Source organism: Chlorocebus sabaeus, chromosome 6, assembly GCF_047675955.1.
Source record: "Chlorocebus sabaeus isolate Y175 chromosome 6, mChlSab1.0.hap1, whole genome shotgun sequence".
NCBI lineage: Eukaryota > Metazoa > Chordata > Mammalia > Primates > Cercopithecidae > Chlorocebus > Chlorocebus sabaeus.
The window spans coordinates 43,056,748-43,082,426 of NC_132909.1; the positions used below are offsets into that span (position 1 = coordinate 43,056,748).

At 41.6% G+C, this 25,679-nt stretch overlaps 1 protein-coding gene and 1 pseudogene across 1 annotated transcript in view; both read right to left on the reverse strand.

Moving 5' to 3' along the window:
- Nucleotides 1-3,021: 3,021 nt before the first annotated feature.
- ZNF253 (zinc finger protein 253) overlaps nt 3,022-25,679 on the reverse strand; it is a 38,140-nt gene continuing 15,482 nt past the window's right edge. Inside the window, 3 exon segments of the mRNA XM_007995939.3 lie at nt 3,022-7,530; nt 21,929-22,018; nt 22,521-22,647. Coding sequence (XP_007994130.3) covers nt 6,254-7,530; nt 21,929-22,018; nt 22,521-22,647 — 1,494 coding nt within the window. The 3' untranslated portion in view covers nt 3,022-6,253.
- On the reverse strand, nt 13,573-18,235 carry LOC103234236 (transcriptional repressor p66-alpha pseudogene; annotated as a pseudogene).

The window sequence follows — 25,679 nt, forward strand, 5'->3', positions numbered from 1 at the left end:
CAATCAGGAAAAGAGGAAGTCAAATTGTCCCTGTTTGCATATGACATGATTGTATACTTAGAAAACCGCATCATCTCAGCCCAAAATCTCCTTAAGCTGATAACCAACTTCAGCAAAGTCTCAGGATACAAAATGAATGTGCAAAAATCACAAGCATTCCTATACACCAATAACAGGCAGAGAGCCAAATCATGAGTGAACTCCTATTCACAATTGGTAGAAAGAGAATAAAATACCTAGGAATCCAACATACAAAGGATGTGAAGGACCTCTTCAAGGAGAACTACAAACCACTGCTCAACGAAATAAAAGAGGACATAAATAAATGGAAGAACATTCCATGCTCATGTATAGGAAGAATCAATATTGTGAAAATGGCCATACTGCCCAAGGTAATTTATAGATTAAATGTCATCCCCATCAAGCTACCAATGGCTTTCTTCACAGAATTGGAAAAAACTAATTTAAAGTTCATATGGAACTAAAAAAGAGCTCGTATGCCCAAGACAATCCTAAGCAAAAAGAACAAAGCTAGAAGCATTACACTACCTGACTTCAAACTATACTACAAGGCTACAGTAACCAAAAAAGCAGGGTACTGGTAGCAAAACAGACATGGAGACCAATGGAACAGAACAGAGTCCTCAGAAATAACACATCTACAACCATCTGATCTTTGACAAACTTGACAAAAACAAGAAATACGGAAAGGATTCCCTGTTTAATAAATAGTGCTGGGAAAACTGGCTAGCCCTATGTAGAAAGCTAAAATTGGACCCCTTCCTTACACCTTATACAAAAATTAACTCAAGATGGATTAAAGACTTAAGTGTTAGACCTAAAACCATAAAAACCCTAGAAGAAAACCTACGCAATACCATTCAGGACATAGGCATGGGAAAGGACTTCATGACTAAAACACCAAAAGCAATAGCAACAAAAGCCAAAATAGACAAATGACATCTAATTAAAATAAATCTTGCTACTATAAAGACACATGCACACTATGTTTATTGTGGCACTATTCACAATAGCAGAGACCTGGAACCAACCCAAATGTCCATCAATGATAGACTGGATTAAGAAAATGTGGCACGGCCGGGCGCGGTGGCTCAAGCCTGTAATCCCAGCACTTTGGGAGGCCGAGACGGGCGGATCACGAGGTCAGGAGATCGAGACCATCGTGGCTAACACGGTGAAACCCCGTCTCTACTAAAAAAAAATACAAGCTGGGCGAGGTGGCGGGCGCCTGTAGTCCCAGCTACTCGGGAGTCTGAGGCAGGAGAATGGCGTAAACCCGGGAGGCGGAGCTTGCAGTGAGCCGAGATCCGACCACTGCACTCCAGCCTGGGCGACAGAGCGAGACTCCGTCTCAAAAAAAAAAAAAAAAAGAAAAAAAAAAAAGAAAATGTGGCACATATACACCATGGAATACTATGCAACCATAAAAAAGGATGAGTTCATATCCTCTGCATGGACATGGATGAAGCTGGAAACCATCCTTCTCAGCAAACTACCACAAGGACAGAAAACCAAATACCGCATGTTCTCATTCATATGTGGGAACTGAACACTTGGCACTTGGACACAGGGTGGGGAACATCACACACTGGGGCCTGTCAGGGGGTGGGGGGCTGAGGGAGTGATAGCATTAGGAGAAATACCTAATGTAAATGAGTTGATGCGTGCAGCAAACCAACATGGCACATGTATACTTATGTATCAAACCTGCTCTTTGTGCACATGTACCCTAGAATTTAAAGTACAATAATAATAAAATAATCACAAGTAACAGACTAAAAAATAATTAACTACTTTCCAGTTTTATTCATTATAAATATTAACTAACATCTTTTTCCTGGCTTAAATTATTTTTTGTACCGTTTTATACATTCACACACACATAGAAAAATAAAAACATATCCAATTATTCAATTTTAGTTGTTTTTATTAATATAAACGTTAAAAATGATTTTTTTTTCCGTTTGAAAAGGGCTTTTATTGTTGTACTCAAGAGTGTTATTTCTGGAGACAAAGTTGCCTGTGCTTTAATAGGCATTTTCTGGGAAGAAACCGAATCATAAGCCATAAAATTTTACATTAATAAATTCAAGAGGCCGGGCGCGGTGGCTCAAGCCTGTAATCCCAGCACTTTGGGAGGCCGAGACGGGCGGATCACGAGGTCAGGAGATCAAGACCACCCTGGCTAACCCGGTGAAACCCCGTCTCTACTAAAAAATACAAAAAAAATCTAGCCGGGCGAGGTGGCGGGCGCCTGTAGTCCCAGCTACTCGGGAGTCTTGAGGCAGGAGAATGGCGTGAACCCGGGAGGCGGAGCTTGCAATGAGCTGAGATCCGGCCACTGCACTCCAGCCTGGGCGACAGAGCCAGACTCCGTCTCAAAATAAATAAATAAATAAATAAATAAATAAATAAATAAATAAATAAATTCAAGAAAAAGTATAGATTTGCTTTCAGCATTTTTGAGATGTTTAGTTTTCTTTTTTTTTTTTTCTTTTTTTTTTTTTTTTTGAGGCGGAGTTTCGCTCTGTCGCCCAGGCTGGAGTGCAGTGGCCGGATCTCGGCTCACTGCAAGCTCCGCCTCCCGGGTTCACGCCATTCTCCTGCCTCAGCCTCCCGAGTAGCTGGGACTACAGGCGCCCGCCACCTCGCCCGGCTAGATTTTTGTATTTTTTAGTAGAGACGGGGTTTCACCTTGTTAGCCAGGATGGTCTCGATCTCCTGACCTCGTGATCCGCCCGTCTCGGCCTCCCAAAGTGCTGGGATTACAGGCTTGAGCCACCGCGCCCGGCCCAAGATGTTTAGTTTTCTATTAGTCATGCTATTAAAATAATTTTTGTTTGAATAATTGCTTTTCTGATAATATGTACAAACACACGTCATAATTTTCTTCCACCTAAGGTTTATCTTCAGAGTAATTTGTGTATAGTTAACTCTATGTAAATTAACACTAAAAGTCTGTATGTTTGCAGGCAGAGAGACCACATGTTCAAAGAAAACTATATAACAAATATTTATTAATTTTTCAGGACTCAGAAATGTAAGAATTTTTTTATATTTTTCTCTTTTTTTGAGATGGAGTCTCTCTCTGTCACCCAGGCTAGAGCGTAGTGGCGTGATCTCAGCTCACTGCAACCTTCCCTCCGGGGTTCAAGCGATTCTCCTGCCTCAGCCTCCAGGCGTGCACGATCATGTCCAGTTAATTTTTGTATTTTTAATAGAGATGGGGTTTCACCATGTTCGCCAGGCTGATGTTCAGCTGTTGACCTCAGGCAATCCACCTGCTTCACTAAATTATGCACTAAAAGTGTATAATTACACTGTTTGTAATACAAATGATAAACGCTAGAGGTGATGGATATCTTATTTACCCTAATGAAATTTCTACATATTGTATGCCTGAATCAAAATATGCCATACAAGGCATAAATATATACACATACTATATACCCACAAATACTAATAATAAATTTCAATAAGAAAAAAATAGGGAGGGTGTACTGGCTCATGCCTGTAATCTCAGCACTTTGGGAGGCCAAGGTGGGTGAATCACTTGAGGTCAGGAGTACGTGACCATCCTGGCCAACATGGTGAAACTCATCTCTACTAAAAATACAAAAATTAGCCAGGCATGGTGGCGTACACCTGTAATCCAAGTACTCCCAGGTTCAAGCAATTCTTCCTCAGGCTCCTGAATAACTGGGATTACAGGCATGCGCCACCATGCCCAGCTAATTTTTGTATTTTTAGTAGAGATGGGGTTTCTCCATGTTGGTCAGGCTGGTCTCGATCTCCTGACCTCAAGTGATTCAACCTGCCTCAGCCTCCCAAAGTGCTAGGATTACAAGCATGAGCCACTACGCCCAGCCCATACAACTTTATATTTAAAAAACCATAAACATTATATTAAAATCTGTCTAAACTAATAAATACACCTGGCCATATTTTAATAATTTTAACTGTAATTAATAATTTTTCTCTCTCACATAATGTAGAAAAGCATTACTCTGAAACCCCACTTTATTTTTTATCTTTGTTTATTAATTGATTCATTACGATTTTTGGAAAAAAAGTTTTAAGATGTTCTGCATACATGTTAACGTAGGTTAGGCCATTCAAAAGACATTCAAAGCATCAACATTAAGTCATAGGCTAGAATCATACAAATAAGAACATGAACCCCCACCTTATACATTACTTAATATAACTACAAAGAGCCTCTCCACATATGTTTTCATGATGCATCTTACATTTTAATGTCCTTACTCTTTTATAGAAAAGGTCATACATAATGCCCAACTAATAAAAAACAATAATATCTCTAATGCAGCATCAATCGATATATGCTTTCACATGTGAATACAATAGGAATAAAATCACAGCATAAAGCAATGTGAAAGCTGTATTACATCATTATTCACTTTTCAAAAAAATTTTTCAAGGAAACAAGTATACTTTCAATGTAATTACAGTGCTTCAAAAATCCATTTTTAAAAGTTATGTAGAAATAATTTATCTAACAGCTGTAGCTGTGGATTAGTTTTTATACTCAAAATTCTGATTTAGTGTAATGTCTGAAGTGTCAGAGCCTTAATTATTCTATGGAAAATTCTCTGATATTTACATAGAATCAATTTTGAATTAAATAGTTTTTCATATTTGCTGCATCTGCAAAAATATATTTTAGTATAGACCCTCTGGTGTTTTCTAAGCTGTAGTTTTTGGGGAAAAAAAAAGTCTTTCCAAATTCATTACATTTGCAGGACTATTCTCAATATAAATTTCCTTGATTCCCTCAAACAAAGCTTGAGCAACTGCTTCAGGGTTTTCCTCTACTACAAAATGTGGGCAATAAGATCTGTGACACAAGTAAAGGCACTACTACCCCCTTTATATTCATAATGGCTGTCTTCAGAATAAATATTCTTCTTCACTTTAAAGGCTTCTATTTTCTGAAACATTTTTTTGACAGTAATTGCACTTAATGCTTTATTAAATATGAACCTTCTTCTGTTGAGTACGATGTAAGTAGGCATTAACGGTTTTTCCATATTCTTTGTACAATTTTTCTCAAGGATAAGAGCTTTCCTGTGAAATATGGTGTAAGCACTAATAAAATATTTTGCCACATTCTTCACACTTACAGGAGTTTTGGAAGTATGAATTATATTACCTACAATCACGTGTTGACAACCATATAAATGCTTTGTCAGGTTTTATACATTTCTAGGGTCTCACACTAGTATAATTTATTTTTACGTATAGGGAATTTGGAGGTGTTGGTAAAAGCACTGTCGCATCTTTCAGGTTTGTAGGGTTCCTCTTCAGCATGAATTATCGCCATGTCTCTTAAGAATTAAGAACTTGCGCCAGGCGCGGTGGCTCACGCCTGTAATCCCAGCACTTTGGGAGGCCGAGATGGGCGGATCACGAGGTCAGGAGATCAAGACCATCCTGGCTAACAAGGTGAAACCCCGTCTCTACTAAAAATACAAAAAAAAAAAAAAAAAATAGCCGGGCGTAGTGGCGGGCGCCTGTAGTCCCAGCTACTTGGGAGACTGAGGCAGGAGAATGGCATGAACCCGGGAGGCGGAGCCTGCAGTGAGCCGAGATCGTGCCACTGCACTCCAGCTTGGGCGACTGAGCAAGCAAGACTCTGTCTCAAAAAAAAAAGAAGAAGAAGAAAAAAAAAAAAGAATTAAGAACTTGTAGCCAGGCATGGTGACTCACGCCTGTAACCCCAGCACTTTGGAAGGCCAAGGCAGGTGGATTAGCTGAGGTCAGGAATTCTAGAGCAGCCTGGCCAACATTGCGAAACCCCATCTCTACCAAAAATACAAAAAATTAGCCAGGCCTGGTGTTGGGCACCTGTAATCCCAGCTACTTGTGAGGCTGAGGAAGAAGAATGGCTTAAACCCAGGAGGCAAAAGTTGCAGCGAGCCGAGATCATGCCATTGCACTCCAGCCTCGGTGACAAGAGTGAAACTCCATCTCAAAATTTAAAAAAAGGAATTGAGAAATTGTTATAGGCTTTGCCACATTCTTCACACTTGTAGGGTTTCTGTTTGGTATGAATTATGTGTAATAAGGGTTGAGAACTTCCTTAAAAAGCTTTGTCACATTCTTTGTAGGGTTTATGTTCGATATAAACTTTCATATTTAGTCAGAGTCGAGGACTGGTTAAAGGCTTTCTCACATTCAACACATTCATAGGGTTTCCCTCCAGTATAAATTATCGTATGCTAATTAAAAGTGGAGGAACATTTAAAAGATTTGTCACATTCTTCACTATGTAGGGTTTTCGTTCAATATGAATTTTCTTATGTTTATTAAGGTCTGAGGACCAATTAAAAGCTTTGCCACATTCTTCACATTTGTAAGGTTTCTCTCCAGTATGAATTCTCTTATGTGTAGTTAGAGTTGAGGATGCAGTAAAGGATTTACCACATTCTTCACATTTGTAGGGTTTCTCTCCAGTATGAATTCTTTTATGTTTAGAGAGGATTGAGGGCCAAGTAAAGGTTTTGCCACATTCATCGCATTTGTAGGGTTTCTCTCCAGTATGAGTTTTCTCATGTGAAAAAAGGGTTGTGGAATGGTTAAAGGCTTTGCCACATTCTCTACATCTGTAGGGTTTCTCTCCAGTATGAAGTATCTTATGTGTAGTAAGGTGTGAGGACAGGTGAAAGGCTTTGCCACAATCTTCACATTTGTAGGGTTTCTCTCCTGTATGAATTCTCTTATGTATAGTAAGGTTAGAGCAGTGCTTAAAGGATTTGCCACATTCTTCACATTTGTAGGGTTTCCCTCTAGTATGAATTTTCTTATGTGTAGTAACGTGTGACGGGTGCTTAAAGGCTTTGCCACATTCTTCACATTTGTAAGGTTTCTCTCCAGTATGAACTATCTTATGTGTAGTAAGGTCTGTGGATCGGTTGAAGGCTTTGCCACATTCTTCACATTTGTAGGGTTTCTCTCCACTATGAATTTTCTTATGTGTAGTAAGGTTTGAGGACTGCTTAAAGGCTTTGCCACATTCTTCACATTTGTAGGGTTTCTCTCCGGTGTGAATTCTCTTATGTGTAGTAAGGTTTGCAGATTGGTTAAAAGCTTTGCCACATTCTTCACATCTGTAGGGTTTCTCTCCAGTATGAATTTTCTCATGTGTAGTAAGGGTTGAGGACCGGTTAAAAGCTTTGCCACATATTATACATTTGAAAAGATTTATTCCAGTATGTCTTATCTTATATGTGTTTGAATTTGAAAACTTAGGAAAGACTTTTCCATATTTATCACATTGAAATATTTTTTTCTGGGTAGTTGTCAAACATTGGTTAAGTCCATTATAACCTCCTTTGTGCACCTTATGCTCACCCATGCTTTTACAGCCTTTTTTTAACTGTAAATTGTCATGTCTGCATTTTTCATATCTTCTCAGTATCACTTTTTGGAAAGACTCTTGTATGCTCTTCTCTGGCCAAAGGTCTTGGGCAAAATGAGAACTCACAACTAAAAGAAACAACAAAAACACATTACTTCAATTGCTAGACTCAGATAAATATACTTTACAAATCTAACCTATAAAATTATACAAACTACATAAGCAAGATGACACAGCAAAATACCACCAACTCTAATTTCTTCCTGGACATATAAATGTAATAAAAACATGCTAACAAAAATAAAATTGTAAAACATTTATAAATGAGTTAAGTATGTGAAGGGCCCCAGGTGAGCAGAATGCAAATAGCCACATCGAAGAAAAAGAAAGCTCTGTTAGTTACACCCAACACAGCTCTTCCTGCTGCCCAGTATAACATTGTGCTTTTAAAAGTAAATTGCTGGTTGGGCATGGTGACTCACACCTGTAATCACAGCACTTTGGGAGGCTGAGATGGGTGGATCATGAGGTCAGGAGTTCAAAACCAGTGTGGTCAAGATGATGAAACCTTGTCTTTACTAAAAATACAAAAAACTAGCAGGCATGGCAGCGGGCACCTTTAATTCCAGCTACTCAGTAGGCTGTGGGAGAGAATGGCTTCAACCAGGGAGGCAAAGATTGCAGTGAGCCAAGATTGCACCACTGCACTCCAGCCTGGCGATACAGCGAGACTCCATCTCAAAAAAAAGAAAGTAAATTGTTGGCCAGGCAAGATGGCTCATGCCTGTAACCCCAGAACTTTGGTAAGGCAAGGCAGGTGGATCACCTGAGGTCAGGAGATTGAGATCAGCCTGACCAACATGGTGAAACCCCATGTCAACTAAAAATACAGAAAATTAGCCAGGCATGGTAACAAGTACCTGTAATCCTAGCTACCTGAAGGCTGAAGCAGGAGAATTGCTTCAACTGTGGAGGCAGAGATTGTAGTGAGCTAAGATTATGCCCCTGCACTCCAGCCTATAAGAGAGTGAGACTCTGTCTCTCACACACACACACAAATGTAAATTGCCAACTCCTGGTTTCTTTTTTTAAAATAAGAAAAATATTGGCACATACATCTTTATTTCTGGTTTCTATGAACTTTTTTAGACACCAGATGTCTCCCATAACATAAAATGCTGAAAGAAATAGTGATATACGTTAGAATGACAGTTTGAGTCGCTGTGTCTAAAGGTAAATGTTACAGAAGCAGAGAAACTTCAGTAACCCAAACAGGGAATGGCTGTAACAAGTGATTACTGATTATTAAGAAGAAATATGAATAAGCCGATTTAACTAAACAATAAACACATTTTGGATAAGACACATCCTAAAAACATGTTTGAGAAATTCCCAGAATCTCTAGCCAAGACAATTGATTTCAGACGACACAAGGACAAACCTATATTATAAAGATTGGAACAGGTAGCTTTTTGTTAATATCTGAATCTCAATCAAAGATTACAATGTATACAAAATATTCGGGCAACACGGCCCATCAAAAAAGTTATACAATTTTCAAAAGCGACTATAAAAAGTGTATAAAGTAATTTTTAAAATACAGAATAAATTGAACGGGCCAGGCTTTGAGGCTCATTCCTGTGATTCTAACACATTGGGAAGCCAAGGTGGGAAAATCACATGAGGTCAGGAGTTTGAGACCAGCCTAGCCAACATGATGAAACCCTGTGACTACTAAAAATACAGAAATTAGCTGGGTGTGGTGGCATGTGCCTGTATTCCCAGCTACTTAAGAAACTGACACACAAGAATTGCTTGAACCCAAGACGGGAAGGTTGCAGTGAGTGAAGATTGTGCCACTGCTGGCCAGGCTGGGCAACAGAGCAAGACTGTATCCAAAAAAAAAAAAAAAAAAGGACAGGAACAGTGGCTCAGGTCTGTAATCCCAGCACTTTTGGGAGGCTGGAGTGGGTAGATCATTTGGGGTCAGGAGTTCAAGATCAGCTTGGCCAACAGAGTGAAAGCCTGTCTCTACTAAAAATACAAAAATCAGCCAAGTGCGGCAGCATACACCTGTAATCCCAGCTACTGGGAGGCTGAGGCAGGAGAGTCACTTGAACCTGGGAGGGGGAGATTGCAGTGAACCAGGATCATGCCACTGCACTCCAGCCTGAGCAACAGACTGAGACACTGTCTCAGAAAATAAATAAATAAATTGGATCTTTTAGAGGTTTTATGTAATCCCCTAGATACCACCAAGAAAATATCTGTCTAGATACACAAAAGAAAATAAGAAAAATAATTGAAAGCATATCAATACAAAAATTAAAAAAAAAAACCACACAAGATAGAAAGAGAAAAACAAAGATAAAATAATCAAATGAAACAATAAATAAAATAACATTGGCTAGGCGCAGTCGCTCACACCTGTAATCCCAGCCATCCCAGCGAGGCCAAGGTGGGTGATTCACTGGAGGTCAGGAGTTCAAGACCAGCCTGGCCAAGATGGCATAACTCCATCTCTACTAAAAATACCAAAAATTAGCCAGGCGTGGTGGTGGGTGCCTGTAATCCCAGCTACTCAGGAGGCTGAGACAGGAGAATTACTTGAACCCTGGAGGCAGAGGTTGCAGTGAGCCAAGATTGTGCCATTTCACTCCAGCCTGAGTGACAGAGCAAGACTCTGTCTCAAAATAAATAAATAAATAAATAAATAAATAAATAAATAAATAACAGTAAGGTTTTCTCTTTCAGAAAACTATATATATATATACACACACACACACAAATTATCTTTCCAGTCAAGAAACATACTTTCAATAAAAAGGTTTATTAAAAAATTTTATCAGCCTGACCAACGTGCTGAAACCCCATCTCTACTGAAAATACAAAAATTAGCCAGGAGTGGTGGTGCATGCCTGTAATCCCAGCTACTCAGGAGGCTGAGGCATGAGAATCACTTTAACCACTGCACTGCAGCCTGAGTGACAGAGCGAGACTTCGTCTAAAAAAAAAAAAAAAAAAAAAAAATTAAAAATCAAGACCCAACTTACTTTTCTACAAGAGTCACCGGAGATCTAATGACAAAGACTGAAAGTGACAAGATGGAAGTAGAAATTTCATGTAAATATTAACCAAATGACAGCAGAAGAGGTCAAAATAATATTACACAAGCTACATCTTAAGTCAAAAACTGTCATATTTTATAAAATGTACTTTAAGTCAAAACTTCAAAAAGACAAAGGACATTAAACAATATATAGATCACCTGAGGTCAGGCATTCAAGACCAGCCTGGCCATCACGGTGAAACCCCGTCACTACTAAAAATACAAAAAAATCAGCCGGGTGTGGTAGCAGGTGCCTTTAATCCCAGCTACTCAGAAGGCTGAAACAGGAAAATCGCTTGAACTCGGGAAGCATAGGTTGCAGTGAGCTGAGATCACACCATTGCACTTCAGCCTGAGCAACAAGAGTGAAAATCTGTCACAAAAGAAAATAAATACATAAATAAAATTATATATATATATAAAATAGAATGCCTGAGTGGTTTTTTAAAAAGCATTCCGTATGCTGCCTACAAGAGACTCATTTTAGCCTTGAGTCAAATAGGCTGAAAATAAAAGAATGAAAATAAATGTACATTCCATGAGAATAGTAACCACAATTGAGTGATGTGGTCATAATTATATTAGACATAATATGCCTTAAGTGACATACACTGATATTATAGTAAAGTGAGTTGATTTAGCAGGAATCTATAACTGTAATATTTATCTATCTATATATATGTGTGTATATAACATCAGGGCTCCAAAATATATAAAGCAACTATTGACAAAAGTGAAGCAAGAGGCCGGGCGCAGTGGCTCAAGTCTGTAATCCCAGCACTTTGGGAGGCCGAGACAGGTGGGTCACAAGGTCAGGAGATCGAGACCAGCCTGGCTAACACAGTGAAACCCGTCTCTACTAAAAAAAAAAATACAAAAAACTAGCCGGGCGAGGTGGCGGGCGCCTGTAGTCCCAGCTACTTGGGAGGCTGAGGCAGGAGAATGGCCTAGACCCGGGAGGCGGAGCTTGCAGTGAGCTGAGATCCGGCCACTGCACTCCAGCCTGGGTGACAGAGCGAGACTCCGTCTCAAAAAAAAAAAAAAGTGAAGCAAGACATACATGGCAACATAATAATTGCAGACATCAAGACCCAGTTTGCAATAATAAATGTAAAATTCAGACAAAAAATAAGAAAGAGAAAACTTAGATAACATTATATACTATATTAATTATTTTGCACATAGAGGAATACTTGAGAGTGCATAATTTTTAAAGAAAAAAGATTTATTTGGCTCACAGTTTGTCAGACTGTATAAGAAGTGTGTGCCAGCATCTGCTTCTGGTGAGGATTTCAGGAAGCTTAAAATCATGGTGGAAGGTAAAGAGTAACTGGACATACTATATGGTAAGAGACAGAGCAAGTGTGAGGTGAAGGACCCAGGTTCATTTTGGGAGACCAAGGTAAGAAGATCCCTTGGGGCCAAAAGTTTGAGACCAGCCTGGGCAACATAGTGAGATCCTAACACTACAAAAAAGCAAACAATTAGCCAGACATAGTAGTGCATGTCTGTAGTCCTAGCTACTCAGGAAACTGACGTGAAAGGATCACTTGAGCCCAGCAGGCTGAGGCTACAGTGAGCCAAAATTATGCTATTGCATTCCAGCCTGGGTGATGGTAAGATCTTGTCTCAAAACAACAACAACAAAACAATTTAAAAAGACTAAAATTATACACTGTTTTCTTTTTTGGGGGGTGGGTGATTAAATGAGCCTTTATAAGAACGTTGTAGCAGTTGTGTTTGAAGGCGGCTGCCCTACAAAAAAAAAAAAATTTAATTTAATTTAAAACCCTAATTGCATGAGCAGGAAAACCAGGGCTGAAGCTCAACTGGGGCCGGTGGAACCCAGTCTCTAAAGGGAGTTACAAAAAAAAAAAAAAAAAAAAAAAAAAGTCTGAGAGCAAATCCTGACAGCAACCCCTAGGTTTAAGGACAGGTTTTAAAGTAGACCCAAACGGAAAACCTGAAGTCTGTGCGCAGCGGCTCGCCGCACACCTGGACGGCGCCTCCCGACCTCCACACACCTGTGCACGTTCACCTGCTAGGAACAAGGCCAGGGTGGCTTAAGATTGCGTCCATCGAAATGAATAGAAAAAAGGAAAGAATTTAATAAAATAAACCACAACAGAAAAACCCCGCAACAGTCCCCACTCCAGCTTCCTGCTCGGGGCTGCTGCCGACCGGATCCTCTCCTCCTCCCTTCACGGGCAGCTTCTGGCCTTCATGGGCAGCTTCTAGAATCCCTGCTTCTCTGGCTGGGTGTGTTCCTCAGTTTGTTCTTCTGTTAAGTCTGGGAGGTCCGGGGGCGGGGGTCTCCAGAACAAGCAGCAGTGGAGGCGTTCAGCCAGAGCGAGGGCTGCCTCTGTCATCCTGCATTTGTCCATCAGTTACCCGGGCGGGCCGGCCGTCCCTGCCAGGGGCTGTGGCACCATAAGCCGCCCACCCTCCAGGGCACAGGGCCAGCGGGACGGCGCAGCGCACAACAAAGACCCCAGAGTCTGCACGGTTTACTTTTAACTCCATCATTATGAGGTGATTTAAAAAAAAAAAAAAAAAAAATCTTTCACCTTACAGATCGCCATGGGAAGGCAGTCAAAGATTGGGAGCCTAAGACGTGGAAAAGCAAAAACAAAACGAAACGCCCTGCTCAGTTCAGAAGCCCCGGGCGCTGGCCTTGCCCATGCGCGTCACAGTGTCCAGGGTGAGCCGCCCGTGTGCCGGCAGGGGCCGAACAAGGGGGCCGGGAGCGGAACCAGCCCCCAAGGTCCACTTTTCTGCTGGTGTCGGGCAAACTAAAGGCAAAGAGAGAAAGGAAGAAAGCCCACGGGAAAGGTTCCCCAGCGATGATCCTTGTCCGCCTATGAGGTGGCACCAGCCCCCCAACCCTGATGAAACTTTGCAGCCAAGAATTGAGGTCTCGCCTCTGCAGCACGGCCGGTGCTTGCTCTTGGGACGGCCACGGTGTCTTCCCAAGCCAGCGGAGGGTGGTGCAGTGGGTCCTTCTAGACTGGGGGCCAGGTGGGGAAGGAGGGAGCCCGTCTTCCACGGGGCCTGGCTCACACTATTTCCACGTGGCTGTCTGGGGGATGGAGCGGGGTGGGATCATGTCCAGGAGGTACTCTCGCTGGCGGTCCACAGCCGAGGAGCTCTTGTGCACCACCACGCTTGGGCTGACAAACACAAGGGTCCCGCCTGTGCATCTTCTTCCAGTTGGAGGTGCTGCTGCCCTTGACAGGTTCATTCGGAATGTCTGCCGATCCTGCTGACCAGGGCTGTGGCCAAGGCTGAGTTCTGCAGTTTGGGTGACTGACTGAACGTGTGCAGGACACCTCGGGACGTCATGGTCGAACCCTGGGACAGCAGGCTAGAGGCCTGTAGCACAGCCCCGTTACTCTAGTCGCAGGCCTCTCCTGAGCGGAATGCCAACCTACGCCGGAGTTGTATGACCTGCTTCAGCGTGGGGTGTGGGGCGGCGGCGGTCTCGGCCTTAGCCTGTGCAGCAGAGGCTGCGCCCTGCTGCAGGAGCTGCTGCTCAATCTCCTGCTGCTGCTACAGCGCCTTCAGGAAGGCGGCCTTCAGCCAGCTGGTGTGCTCCACCTTGAGCGCCTTCTTCTGGTTGGTCCTCATGCAGTTCTCACACGTGATGGCGCCGCTCTTCTCCTCCCGCCAGCGGCACATGAAGTCCATCTTGCAGTGTGCACACATGTAGGGCTCCCGGGACAGCACAGTGGCGGCCAACATCCTGGCCGCTTGTGTCTCCAGTAGGTTCTGCACCACCTCCTCCAGGCTGACCAGGTAGATGAACTCACTGTTGGGGGCGCTGGGCAGAAAGTTCATCTCCGGGGCTGGGCGCTCGGGTGGGGGGAATCTCGAGTAGCGTCTTCTCCAGCTGTTTGCGCAGCGCCACCTTGGCGGCTGCCTGTCGGCTTGCTGAAGACTCGGTGGAGGTGACCACAGAGGCCACGCTAGTGAGGGTGGAGTTGGCCTGAGCGTAGGAGGCTGTCCTCCCCTTCAGTGATGCTGGGGTGGGCTGTGGGATGTTGATGAGCAGGCTGGTGTTGAGAACACTGGCAATGCGGATGAGGCCCTGCTGGACGATCCTCTGTCCCTGAATCTGCACACTGGGCACCGATGCCCGGGGGGCCAGGAGGGGCGGTGGGCCTGTGCTGGAATGTTGCATAATGCTATGGATTTGCTGGGGCCCCCTGACCAGCGGGGTCATGACGACCTGCGAGTTCTCCTGCGGCCCCAGCTTCAAGGACACCTGCTGCCCACCTCGGACCAGGGGTGGGGGTATGACACTGCCAGACATCCGAGCTGAAGAGATCTGGGGTGACGGCTTGCCAGCAGGAATGTTCTGAGTGCTCCGAACAAGCGGCGGAGGGGTGGTCACGGCGCTCCAGACAGAACCTGCGGGCTTCTGGGCGGTGGCTTCCTTTCGTATTTGACTCCTCCGCAACTTTTTCAACAAAACGAGTTTTGCTGCTTCTAACCTCAACTCTTCTTTCAGCTGCTTGAATATCCTTTCTCGTTCTTTCGGGTTGCTTTTCATGACAGCCTCGGCGCTAGTCTCCTTCAAGGCCACCGTGATCAGCCCATTCTCTCTCGGGCTGGAGGGCTGCTCGTTGTGGGAGAGTACAATCATGTCGGGTAAGGGGGGGTCTTCTCTCAGATTTCATGTCACTGTGTGAGGAGGGCATGTCCACGGGTCCATCGCCCACCAGACCTTCGTCTCTGCCCATGGCCACCGTCGTGGCCCCTGTTGCCCTCAGCAATCCTTGGGCTGGACCCGCCCCCGGCTCAGGTGTCACCCTTATGTCTCTGTCAGTGTTTAAATCTGAAGCCAACAATCCTCTCTCCATTTTTATTTTCTTGCTCTCCACGTCGTCCTCTGTTGGGTCCAGTTCAAGCGCTCGTTTCTGACTCCGTTTTTGGCATGCTTCTTCGGTCATTCTGAACTGGCTTCGCGGTATGGGGTGCTGGTCCTACCAGTTGGTCATGGCCACAGTGACGTCAAAAGGCTACCTACTTGAGACGACGTGCTGACCAACCAGGCCGTGGGTCGGCCAGGCCCTGGGCAGCGCGCGGGTTAGTGGGGCTGCGGGTCCGGGGTCGCCCGTGGGGCCGGGTGGCATTGGGGCCGGGGGCGCTGGGCCACGCGTGCTTGTTACGCCTGTGGGGCCGCCCAGGTCCGCCACGCTCGCTCATCTGTGCTCGCTCAGCCTGTCTGCTGGCCCGCCAGCGCCACTGGCCAGATAATACGCCCCGGGGCCGCACACATGGAGCTGGGCGCCGGTGTCACCGCCCGGGACATGCGCACCAGGTCAGTGCGCTCAGCCCGCGGTCCCCAAAACACTGGGGTGCTCTTACAGGCGATGCCACCCGCCTGCGCCCAGCTGGGCGGGGCCTTACACTGTGCTTTCTAACAAAAACTGAATGAAACTAGGAATTAAAAGCAAAAGTCAGATGGCAAATTCAAAAAGATGTGAATATAAAACACACTCTTCAACATATTCTTGCTCAGGGGTCAAAAAATTTCATTGTTCAAATTTGTCAATACAACCAACGGTTAAAAGCTATAGTATCAACACTGATAAAATAAAGTTGGATTATTTCCTTTAATGATACAAAAATGTATTTTAAATAAAATACTTAGACAAAATGAACTAACAAATCTTTTAGAAAAAATACCAAGAAAAGCCAGGCGCGCTGGCTCACGCCTGTAATCCCAGCACTTTGGGAGGCCGAGGTGGGCGAATCATGAGGTCAGGAAATCGAGACCATCCTGGCTCACACGGTGAAACCCTGTCTCTACTAAAAATACAAAAAAATTAGCCGGGCGTGGTGGCAGGCGCCTGTAGTCCCAGCTACTCGGGAGGCTGAGGCAGGAGAATGGCGTGAACCCGGGAGGCGGAGCTTGCAGTGAGCAGAGATTGCGCCAGCGCACTCCAGCCTGGGTGACAGAGCAAGACTCTGTCTCAAAAAAAAGAAAAGAGGGCCGGGCGCGGTGGCTCAAGCCTGTAATCCCAGCACTTTGGGAGGCCGAGACGGGTGGATCACAAGGTCAGGAGATCGAGACCATCCTGGCTAACCCGGTGAAATCCCGTCTCTACTAAAAAATACAAAAAACTAGCCGGGCGAGGTTGCTGGCGCCTGTAGTCCCAGCTACTCGGGAGGCTGAGGCAGGAGAATGGCGTAAACCCGGGAGGCGGAGCTTGCAGTGAGCTGAGATCTGGCCACTGCACTCCAGCCTGGGCGACAGAGCGAGACTCCGTCTCAAAAAAAAAAAAAGAAAAAAAAGAAAAGAAAAAATACAAAAAAAAAGACATGACATTGGTCTTGGCACCATTTTCTTAGATACAACATTAAATGTATGAGCAACAAATAAAATAACAGGAAAGTTTACACTATACTTCAAAATTTCTGAAAGAAATAATTTCAAGAGTGACAACGTCCCTTAGAAAGTGGCTGAAAACATTTGCATATTACTTGTTAGAGGAGTTAGTATTCAAAATATATAAATGACTCTTTAAACAGTAAAGTTGAATAACTTGATTTAGAAATGGACAAACAAAACTTTTCTAAAAAAAACACACAAATGGAAAAACGCACTTGAAATGACACACAGAATTACTAATTTGTAGAGAAATGAAAAAAAGAAACATGATAACATACAAAATCACCTCACACCCATTAGAATGGCCACTATAATTTTTTTTTAATACACCAAATCTGTTGATGATGCAATAAAAATGAAACCCACGTTGACTGCTGGTGGAAAATAACTTTGCAGCCATTATTTTAAAATGTTATAAATGTTCCTCATTTATAAATCTATATCCAAAATACATAACACAGGCCAGGCACAGTGGCTCAAGCCTGTAATCATAGCACATTGGGAGACCGAGGTGGGCAGATCAAATGAGGTCAGAAGTTCAAAATCAGCCTGGCCAACATGGTGAAACACTGTGTCTACTAAAAATGCAAAAACTAGATGGGCGATGTCATGTGCACGTAATCCCAGGAACTTGGGAGGCTGAGGTAGGAGAATCGCTTGAACTCAAAAGGCAGAGGTTGCAGTGAGCCGAGATCACATGACTACACTCCAGCCTGGGTGACAGCATGAGACTCGATCTCAAAAAAATAAAAATAAAAATAACAAACAACAAAAGAAACAAAATATGTAAGACAGGACCTGGAAGACACATTTGAAAATCCATGTTTATTTTACCAGTATGCACAAAAGTCAAAAGGCTGAAGCAACCCAGATGTCTCTTGATTTATAAACATACCAAAAAATGTAACATATACATATGATGGAATATTATTCCACTTTAAAAAGAACAATCTTGTCACATTTTAAGATGAACATTGAAAATATGTCACCTGAATTAAACCAGTAACAAAATTATGGATACTGTATGATTCCACTTACATAAGGTATCTTTATTTTATTTATTTATTTATTTATTTTGAGATGGAGTTTCACTCTTGTTGACCAGACTGGAGTGCAATGGCACAATCTTGGCTCACCACAACCTCCACCTCCCAGGTTCAAGTGATTCTCCTGTCTCAGCCTCCCAAGGAGCTGGGATTATAGGCATGTGCCACTATGCCCGGCTAATATTTTTGTATTTTTGGTACAGACAGGGTTTCTCCATGTTGGTCAGGCTGGTCTCAAACTCCTGATCTCAGGTGATCCGACTGCTTCGGCCTCCCAAAGTGCCAGGATTACAGGCATAAGCCACCGCGCCCAGCTATATGAGGTAGCACAAGTAGTCAAAAATCATAAAAACAGAAAGTTGAAGGTTTGTCTGTCAAGGGCTGGGGAGAGGGTAAAATGAGCAGTTGTTACTTAATGGAATTAAGTTTTAGTTTTATAAGATGTAAAGTTTCTAGAAGTCTTTTGCATAACAATGTGAATATACTTAACATGCCTGAAATGAACAACATTTTTTTGAGACAGGATCTTACTCTGCAGTGTAGTGGCACAAATTTGACTCCCTCTCAATCTCCCAAGTACGCGGGACCACGGCTACATACCACCATGCTTGGCTATTATTAATTTGTTTTATAGAGAGGGGTCTCCATATGTTCCCCAGGCTGCTCTCAAACTTTTGGGCTCCAAGGATCCTCCTGCCTCGGCATCGCAAAATCCTGGGATTACAGATAAGAGCCACAACCACGCCTGGCCCTGAAATGTACACTTCAATAGATTTAAGACAGTAAATTTTATGTTATGTGTTTTTAAAACAACTTTGTAAAGAAAAACTGAAACAAATACAGAATTATAAATCCTGTTGAAAATTACCTTCAAATCACAAAAGTGTTTTTCTCATAAAAGGAAGTATATATTCATCATTAAACACATGGAAAAAATAAAACTATCTCAATGACTGCTCACTTAAAACTACCATCGAAAATCAGCTAAGAAAGAATATAAGAGAAGCCACAACTAAAATTGGTGTCATATTTATAAACACACATACATATGTAATCTGATTGTAATAAACATGCATAATTTATTTTATTTATTTATTTATTTATTTTGAGACAGAGTCTCGCACTGTTGCCCAGGCCAGAGTGCAATGGTGTGATCTTGGCTCACTGCAACCTCTGCCTCCTGAGTTCAAGTGATTCTCCTGCCTCAGCCTCCCAAGTAGCTGGGATTATAGGCACCCACCACCACACCTGGCTAATTTTTTTGTATTTTTAGTAGAGATGGGGTTTCACTATGTTGGCCAGGCTAGTCTCAAACTCCTGACCTCATGATCCACCTGCCTCAGCCTCTCAAAGTGTTGGGATTACAGGCGTGAGCCACTGGGCCCAGCAATTTATCTCTTAATTAAACCTCAACTTGACTTAAATGTACAAACAGAATTGCAAATTTTCTAAAATTATAATATAAAAGTAAAACCAAGACACAATAAACTGATGTTAAGAAACCTACACTAAGGCCAGGCACAGTGACGCACTCCTGTAATCCCAGCTCCTTGCAAAGCTGAGACATGAGAATTGCTTGAACCTGAAAGGATATTCAGTCTGTCCAAAAATAAAATGGGAATCACAACTACCCAAGCCCCTGTACCAAGCCAACTAAAGGTGGGCCCTAGAGCAGACCCAGCAGTCTTGTGACCAAGCTACAACCCCTTTTCACTAAAAATTCACAGCGTATCTCATCACCCTAAGGGCCCAATAAAAGAAGTTCTTTACCTTCTAAAATCAGTTTATGAAAACTTGAAGAGGTGTTTGCTCCATCAAATTTAGACACCAGTACAAAACTATATTGTGCCCATTGTCGATGCTTCTTTTTTTTTTTTTTTTTTTTTTTAATTGAGACGGAGTTTCGCTCTTGTTGCCCAGGCTGGAATGCAATGGTGTGATGTCAGCTCACTGCAACCTCTGCCTCCCAGATTCAAGTGATTCTCCTGTCTCAGCCTCCCAAGGAGCTGGGGTTACAGGTGCACGTCACCACACCTGGCTAATTTTTGTATTTTTAGTAGACACGGGGTTTCATCATATTGTTCAGGCTTGTCTCGAACTCCTGACCTCAGGTGATCCACCTGCCTTGGCCTCTCAACGTGCCTGGATTACAGGTGTGAGCCAGGGAGCCCAGCCAATGCTTCTATTTTAATGTAGTACTGGAAGTATGTGGCAGAAGAATTAGTCAAAGAAATTTAAAAAAACCATTGAAATTGAAAAAAAAAAAAGTAAAAAGTTGCTGTTTGTAGATCATACAATCATATATTTAAAAAACCATAAATGGCACATTAAACCCTATCTAATAAATACAGTCAGTAAATTAGCAAAATATAAAATTAACATACAAGTATATGTATGGTTTCAAACACCTTTTTTTTTTTTTTTTTTTTTTTTTGAGAAGGAGTCTAGCTCTTTTGTCCAGCCTGAAGTGCAATGGTGTGATCTCAGCTCACTGCAACCTCTGCCTTCCAGGTTCAAGCGATTCTCCTGTCTCAGCCTCACGAGTTGCTGGGATTACAGGCATGCACCACCATGCCCAGTTAATTGTTTTATTTTTAATAGAGACAGGGTTTCTCTATGTTGGTCAGGCTAGTCTCAAACTCCCGACCTCAGGTGATCAGCACGCTTCAGTCTCCCAAAGTGCTGGGATTACAGGTGTGTTCTAGTACTTTGGGAGACCGCCCCCGGCTATGGTTCAATACACTTAAACTGCGCCCAGCTACAGTTTCATACACTTAAACTATCTGATAAAATAGAGAAAAAAATCTTATTTACTATAGCCTTAAATAATACATTTCTGAGAAAAAAATTAACCAAGGATGTAAAAACCCCTTACAATTTAAAAAAAAAAAATCAATGAAAAAAGGGAAGATCAAAATAAATTTTAAAAAATTTTATGTCTTTGGATTGAAAGAACAAATATTAATAAAGTGCCATATTATCCAAAGTGATCTATAGATTCAACACACTTCCTATCAAAATTGCAGTAGTGTTTTTTTCACAGTAATGGAAAATTCAATTGTAAAATTTACATGAAATTAAAATAAACGTTGACTAGCCAAAGCAATCTTGAGGAAAAGGAACAAAGCAGAAGAATATCATACTTATAATTTCAAACTATATTTGAAGACTTTATAGTAATAAAAACAGAATGGACTGTGCAGAAAAATAAACAACAAAAAAAATGCAACAGAAACTACTACTCTCACGCATTTCCGACCTGATGTAAAAAGAGGACTTAAAAAAAATAGTTTTAGTTTCTCAATATTATGCAGATATTTGTGTGTCCCCAAAACAATGGAAAAGCAGACAGATTGTGAAGTCTCTTTCTTCTTCTTTATTTATTTATTTTTTTTTGTGAGATGGAGTCTTGCTCTGTTGCCCAGGCTAGAGTGCAATGGCATGATCTCAGCTCACGGCAATGGCATGATCTCAGCTCACGACAACCTCCACCTCCCAGGTTCAAGTGATTCTCCTGACTCAGCCTCCCAAGTAGCTGGGATTACAGGCACCCGCCACCACGCCCAGCTAATTTTTGCATTTTTAGTAGAGATGGAGTATCACTATGTTGGTCAGGCTAAGCGCAAACTTCTGACCTCATCTGATCCACCTGCCTTCACCTCCAAATGTTCTGGGAGTACAGGCATAAGCTACCACACCCAGCCCACGCAGTCTCTTACATGCCATGAAGAGGACTTTGGCTTTCACTGTGTACTTGAAGGAAGCTCACCAAAGGAGAAGTCGAATTCTTAGAGAATTTAAAAGCATAAGATAGAAGATGCCCTTTTGTGGGAGCAAAATTAAAATACAGCTGCCCAGGAACTACTTCCTTTGGAACACAGCTTCCCGAATCACATTTTAAAGACTGGCTTTCTCTTTGACATTGGGACGTCTTATCTGTGTCATCTGTGGTATTCATTTTCACTCGCACCTACCTGGGGGTTTGGCAATCATCTCATGTCTCTCCATAGGTTTTTTTCCTTGCTCCAGACAGGTAACCAGGTCTGGCTTAGAGACAACAATACCTGTTTTATTAAGAATAAATAACATGAATCTTGCTCAGATTCTCCAATTACAAGCTAGTAATGTGCTCAGCAGAGATGTCACAAAACATTCAAGTAAATTAACACCAAAATAATAATTTATAACAGAAATTTCTAAATATTTAGAAAATAATTTCAATTTATAGGTTTCTTAATTTTACTATCTGGTACTACTGAATCAAAAATTGGTGGTGGCAATTAGATTTTCAGGTGGGGGCAACAATATTTTATGCCACTAAATTTCTGGAATTACCACTAATTTAGAGTGAAGAATACAGCTCAACTCAGGAATGTGAAAAGTTTGGATTAAGATTAAACATGTTGAAGAAATTATTTTCTAAATAAACAAATTCGGAAGATTTTCTGGAAAAAGGGGATCTGAAACTCTTTTATGCAAAGAATAAATTACTAAAACACATTCTACAAAAAAGAGAAATAAAATCTTTAGGGTATATTATTAATTAGGTACTCAAGTTATCCTCACCAAGGAAGACCAGGTTTCTGTAGTTCTCTAACATCACATCCCTATATAAATTCCGCTGTGCAGTGTCCAGGCAATGCCACTCCTCCAGAGAGAATTCTATGGCCACATCTCTAAATTGCAATGGTCCCTGAAAAACACACACACACACATATTTACTAAATAGCCATGAGTGGAATTTTTAATTTGACTTAAGGTGAAATGAGAGAGTAAAGAGAACTGGTTCTGACTCATAGGACTGCCTAAAATTATCCAATAAAATATTTTTAAACACAAAAATATTCTCTAATGTATTCTCTAACTCTCAGAAAAAAGAGCAGCACAAGATCTACAACATCAGTTTATATATGATATTTTTCTAGATAATAGAGTATAAAATTAAGGCCATGAACATGTACATTTTTGAGTGCTATATTTGCACCATATGGAATGAGCTGTGAATATTTTTCAGATGCAAAAGACATCTTCAGTTAGAAGGTACCTCTCAAATTTTAATATACACAATAAGCTGAAAACTGTTGTGCAGGGTTTTTTTTTTTAATTCCAGAAGATCTGGCATAAAGTCTGACTTTTTGAATTTCTAAAGAGCTCATCTCTAATGCAAATGTTTTTGGCCCAAGAACGGTATTTTGTCAAACATCCAGTAAATGGAAGAGCCTGTGTTTTTCCCAGTTTTTCTGGCCTGTAAACAAAGATAAGAACCTTCATTTTCCAAAGAAAAGTATGTAGCAAAAAAAAGAAAAAAGGACAGCTGCCAGATTAAATGTGATGCTTTATGCACATCAGCTGCATAAAAATACTTAATAATGAAGAGAAAAATAATTAACTCTATAGTAAAAAAATCTATCAGAGAGCCATGTCACCAAGTGAATCATTAACCATTAACTGCACTAGGACAAATTTTTATGATGTGCTAATGCACATCACAGCATCATGGCTGAAATATTCCTCCCAAAGAAAGTAAATAAAATTCTGAATTTAGGCCGGGCGCGGTGGCTCAAGCCTGTAATCCCAGCACTTTGGGAGGCCAAGGCGGGCGGATCACGAAGTCAGGAGATCAAGACCATCCTGGCTAACACAGTGAAACCCTGTCTCTACTAAAAAATACAAAAAACTAGCCGGGCGAGGTGGCAGGCGCCTGTAGTCCCAGCTACTTGGGAGGCTGAGACAGGAGAATGGCATAAACCCGGGAGACGGAGCTTGCAGTGAGGTGAGATCTGGCCACTGCACTCCAGCCTGGGTGACAGAGCGAGACTCCGTCTCAAAAAAAAAAACAAAAACAAAAATTCTGAATTTAACCATAAAGAAACATGTTTTATGCTAACTTCAAAATACAGATAACTCCTATGTTCTATAATTTTTAGTAGAAATTTTAAGTAGGCTTCATTTAGCACCCTAGAGAGCAGGTATCTTAATTTTTTTTCCCAGAACTTTCTGGTTAATAACTGCCATCCCATTTAAATAAGCTTTTCCTTAATCCTGTTCGGCATAGAGCTAATGGAACACATAGATGGAGCCTCAACATTACGTTTTCCATCTTTACTAGGGACCACAGTTTCCCCCAATAGAAATCTTGAGTATCCACATCTTTCCATGTTCAACAGCCACAAAGGGAGCACTTTTAATATTGCAGATCATAAATTATTGCTGAGAATCCTGCATGGCATATAAGAAGCTATGATGTAGCGAATGTAGAGGAGGCTCTAAGGTATAGAAAATAAATATTTTACAGAGACCCTTGACTATCATAAGAATTTTAAGAAGTATTTAAACCAAACTCATTAGAAAAAAAAACCAAAAGTAGAGAAATAAATGTTTGTAAATACTAAATGCATAGCATTCGAGGAGGCAGAGTGAATACAGGTCTTGATCTGAGACAGAAAAGCCACTTTTTTTCTTTCTCCTGCTTCTCTGGAATTCCTTCTCAGATGACATTCTCTGGACAAATTATACCTGTATCTTGAGAGTATGTCCTTAAAAGTGTCAGCACCACCTGCTTACCTGGTAGCATGACATCAAATGGCAGGAAAAAAAAAAAAGGAGAAGTCCACCCATTTCTGTCCTTTAAAACAGAAGAGATTCAGGAACAATAAGCTGCTTCATGAAGATAAAAATATAAGTTTCTCCTTTCCTGTCCTCAGGTGCCCTCCCCTGCCAGAGACACCAGCAATTTCTGCTACAGTAATGGAAATATGCACCACACTGACCGCTCCCTACTAAACCCAAACAGAACAGGCCCTGTGACCACCCTTTAGTGCAAAGGTGGAACTTAACTCTCATGAATGAGAGCATTGCCTCTAAAGTTTTAATGAGCTTATAAATCACTTGGTAATTTTGACCCCACTTTATGGAATGTGATTCTGCAAGTTTGAAAAGGGTCCATGAATGGGTGTTTTAAGCAAGTTTCCTGTCAATGCTGATGTTGCTCCCCCTTGGCTCATTATTAGCATTAGTTAGAGAAGCAGGCACAGCACAGGGTCCCTTACACTCAGCATTCTTGTTACAACCAAATACTTCTGGTACAAATAAAGACAACCCGTCTCCATCCTAAAGTTTTATATTCTTTGCTGGCTCTTTAAAGTTTACAGAAGAAACAGAAAGCAGCAATGTCTGAATAAATCTGTATTTAAAAAAGAACATGTACACATGTACTAATGCGATGTTTATTAAGCAGGTACTATGTGCTCGAGAGTATGATACAGAGAACTGTACTGGGCATAACAAATTATATGATTTAATTCTCATAACACCCTGGGAGCTGGTACTAAGGGTTTAATAATTTCCAAGATTTAGATAAAGGGCCCAGCATTTTTATTTCTTCTTCTGTTTCTCTGTCACCAACTTTTTAAAAAAATTGTATGGAATAAAATCTAAATATAGACAGATTTCAAGCTATAGAAAGAAAGAGTTTAATGTAGTTTAGAGAAAATTTTATTCTGTTTATATTTACTTCTTTTTTTGTCACTTGTGGAGCAACTACTGGATCTTCAGAAATAGAAAACAAGTTGCTAAATAGAATGTCTCTGTGAGTACTGGATTCATGGAAAATTTAAAAATTAACACCCTCTAATACATACTTCGTTTTTCTGATTTATCTGCTTTTGAGTTTCAGTAAATTCTAAGCACCAGCTCTAGAAAGGCAGCAGGATTCAACAGCCAAAA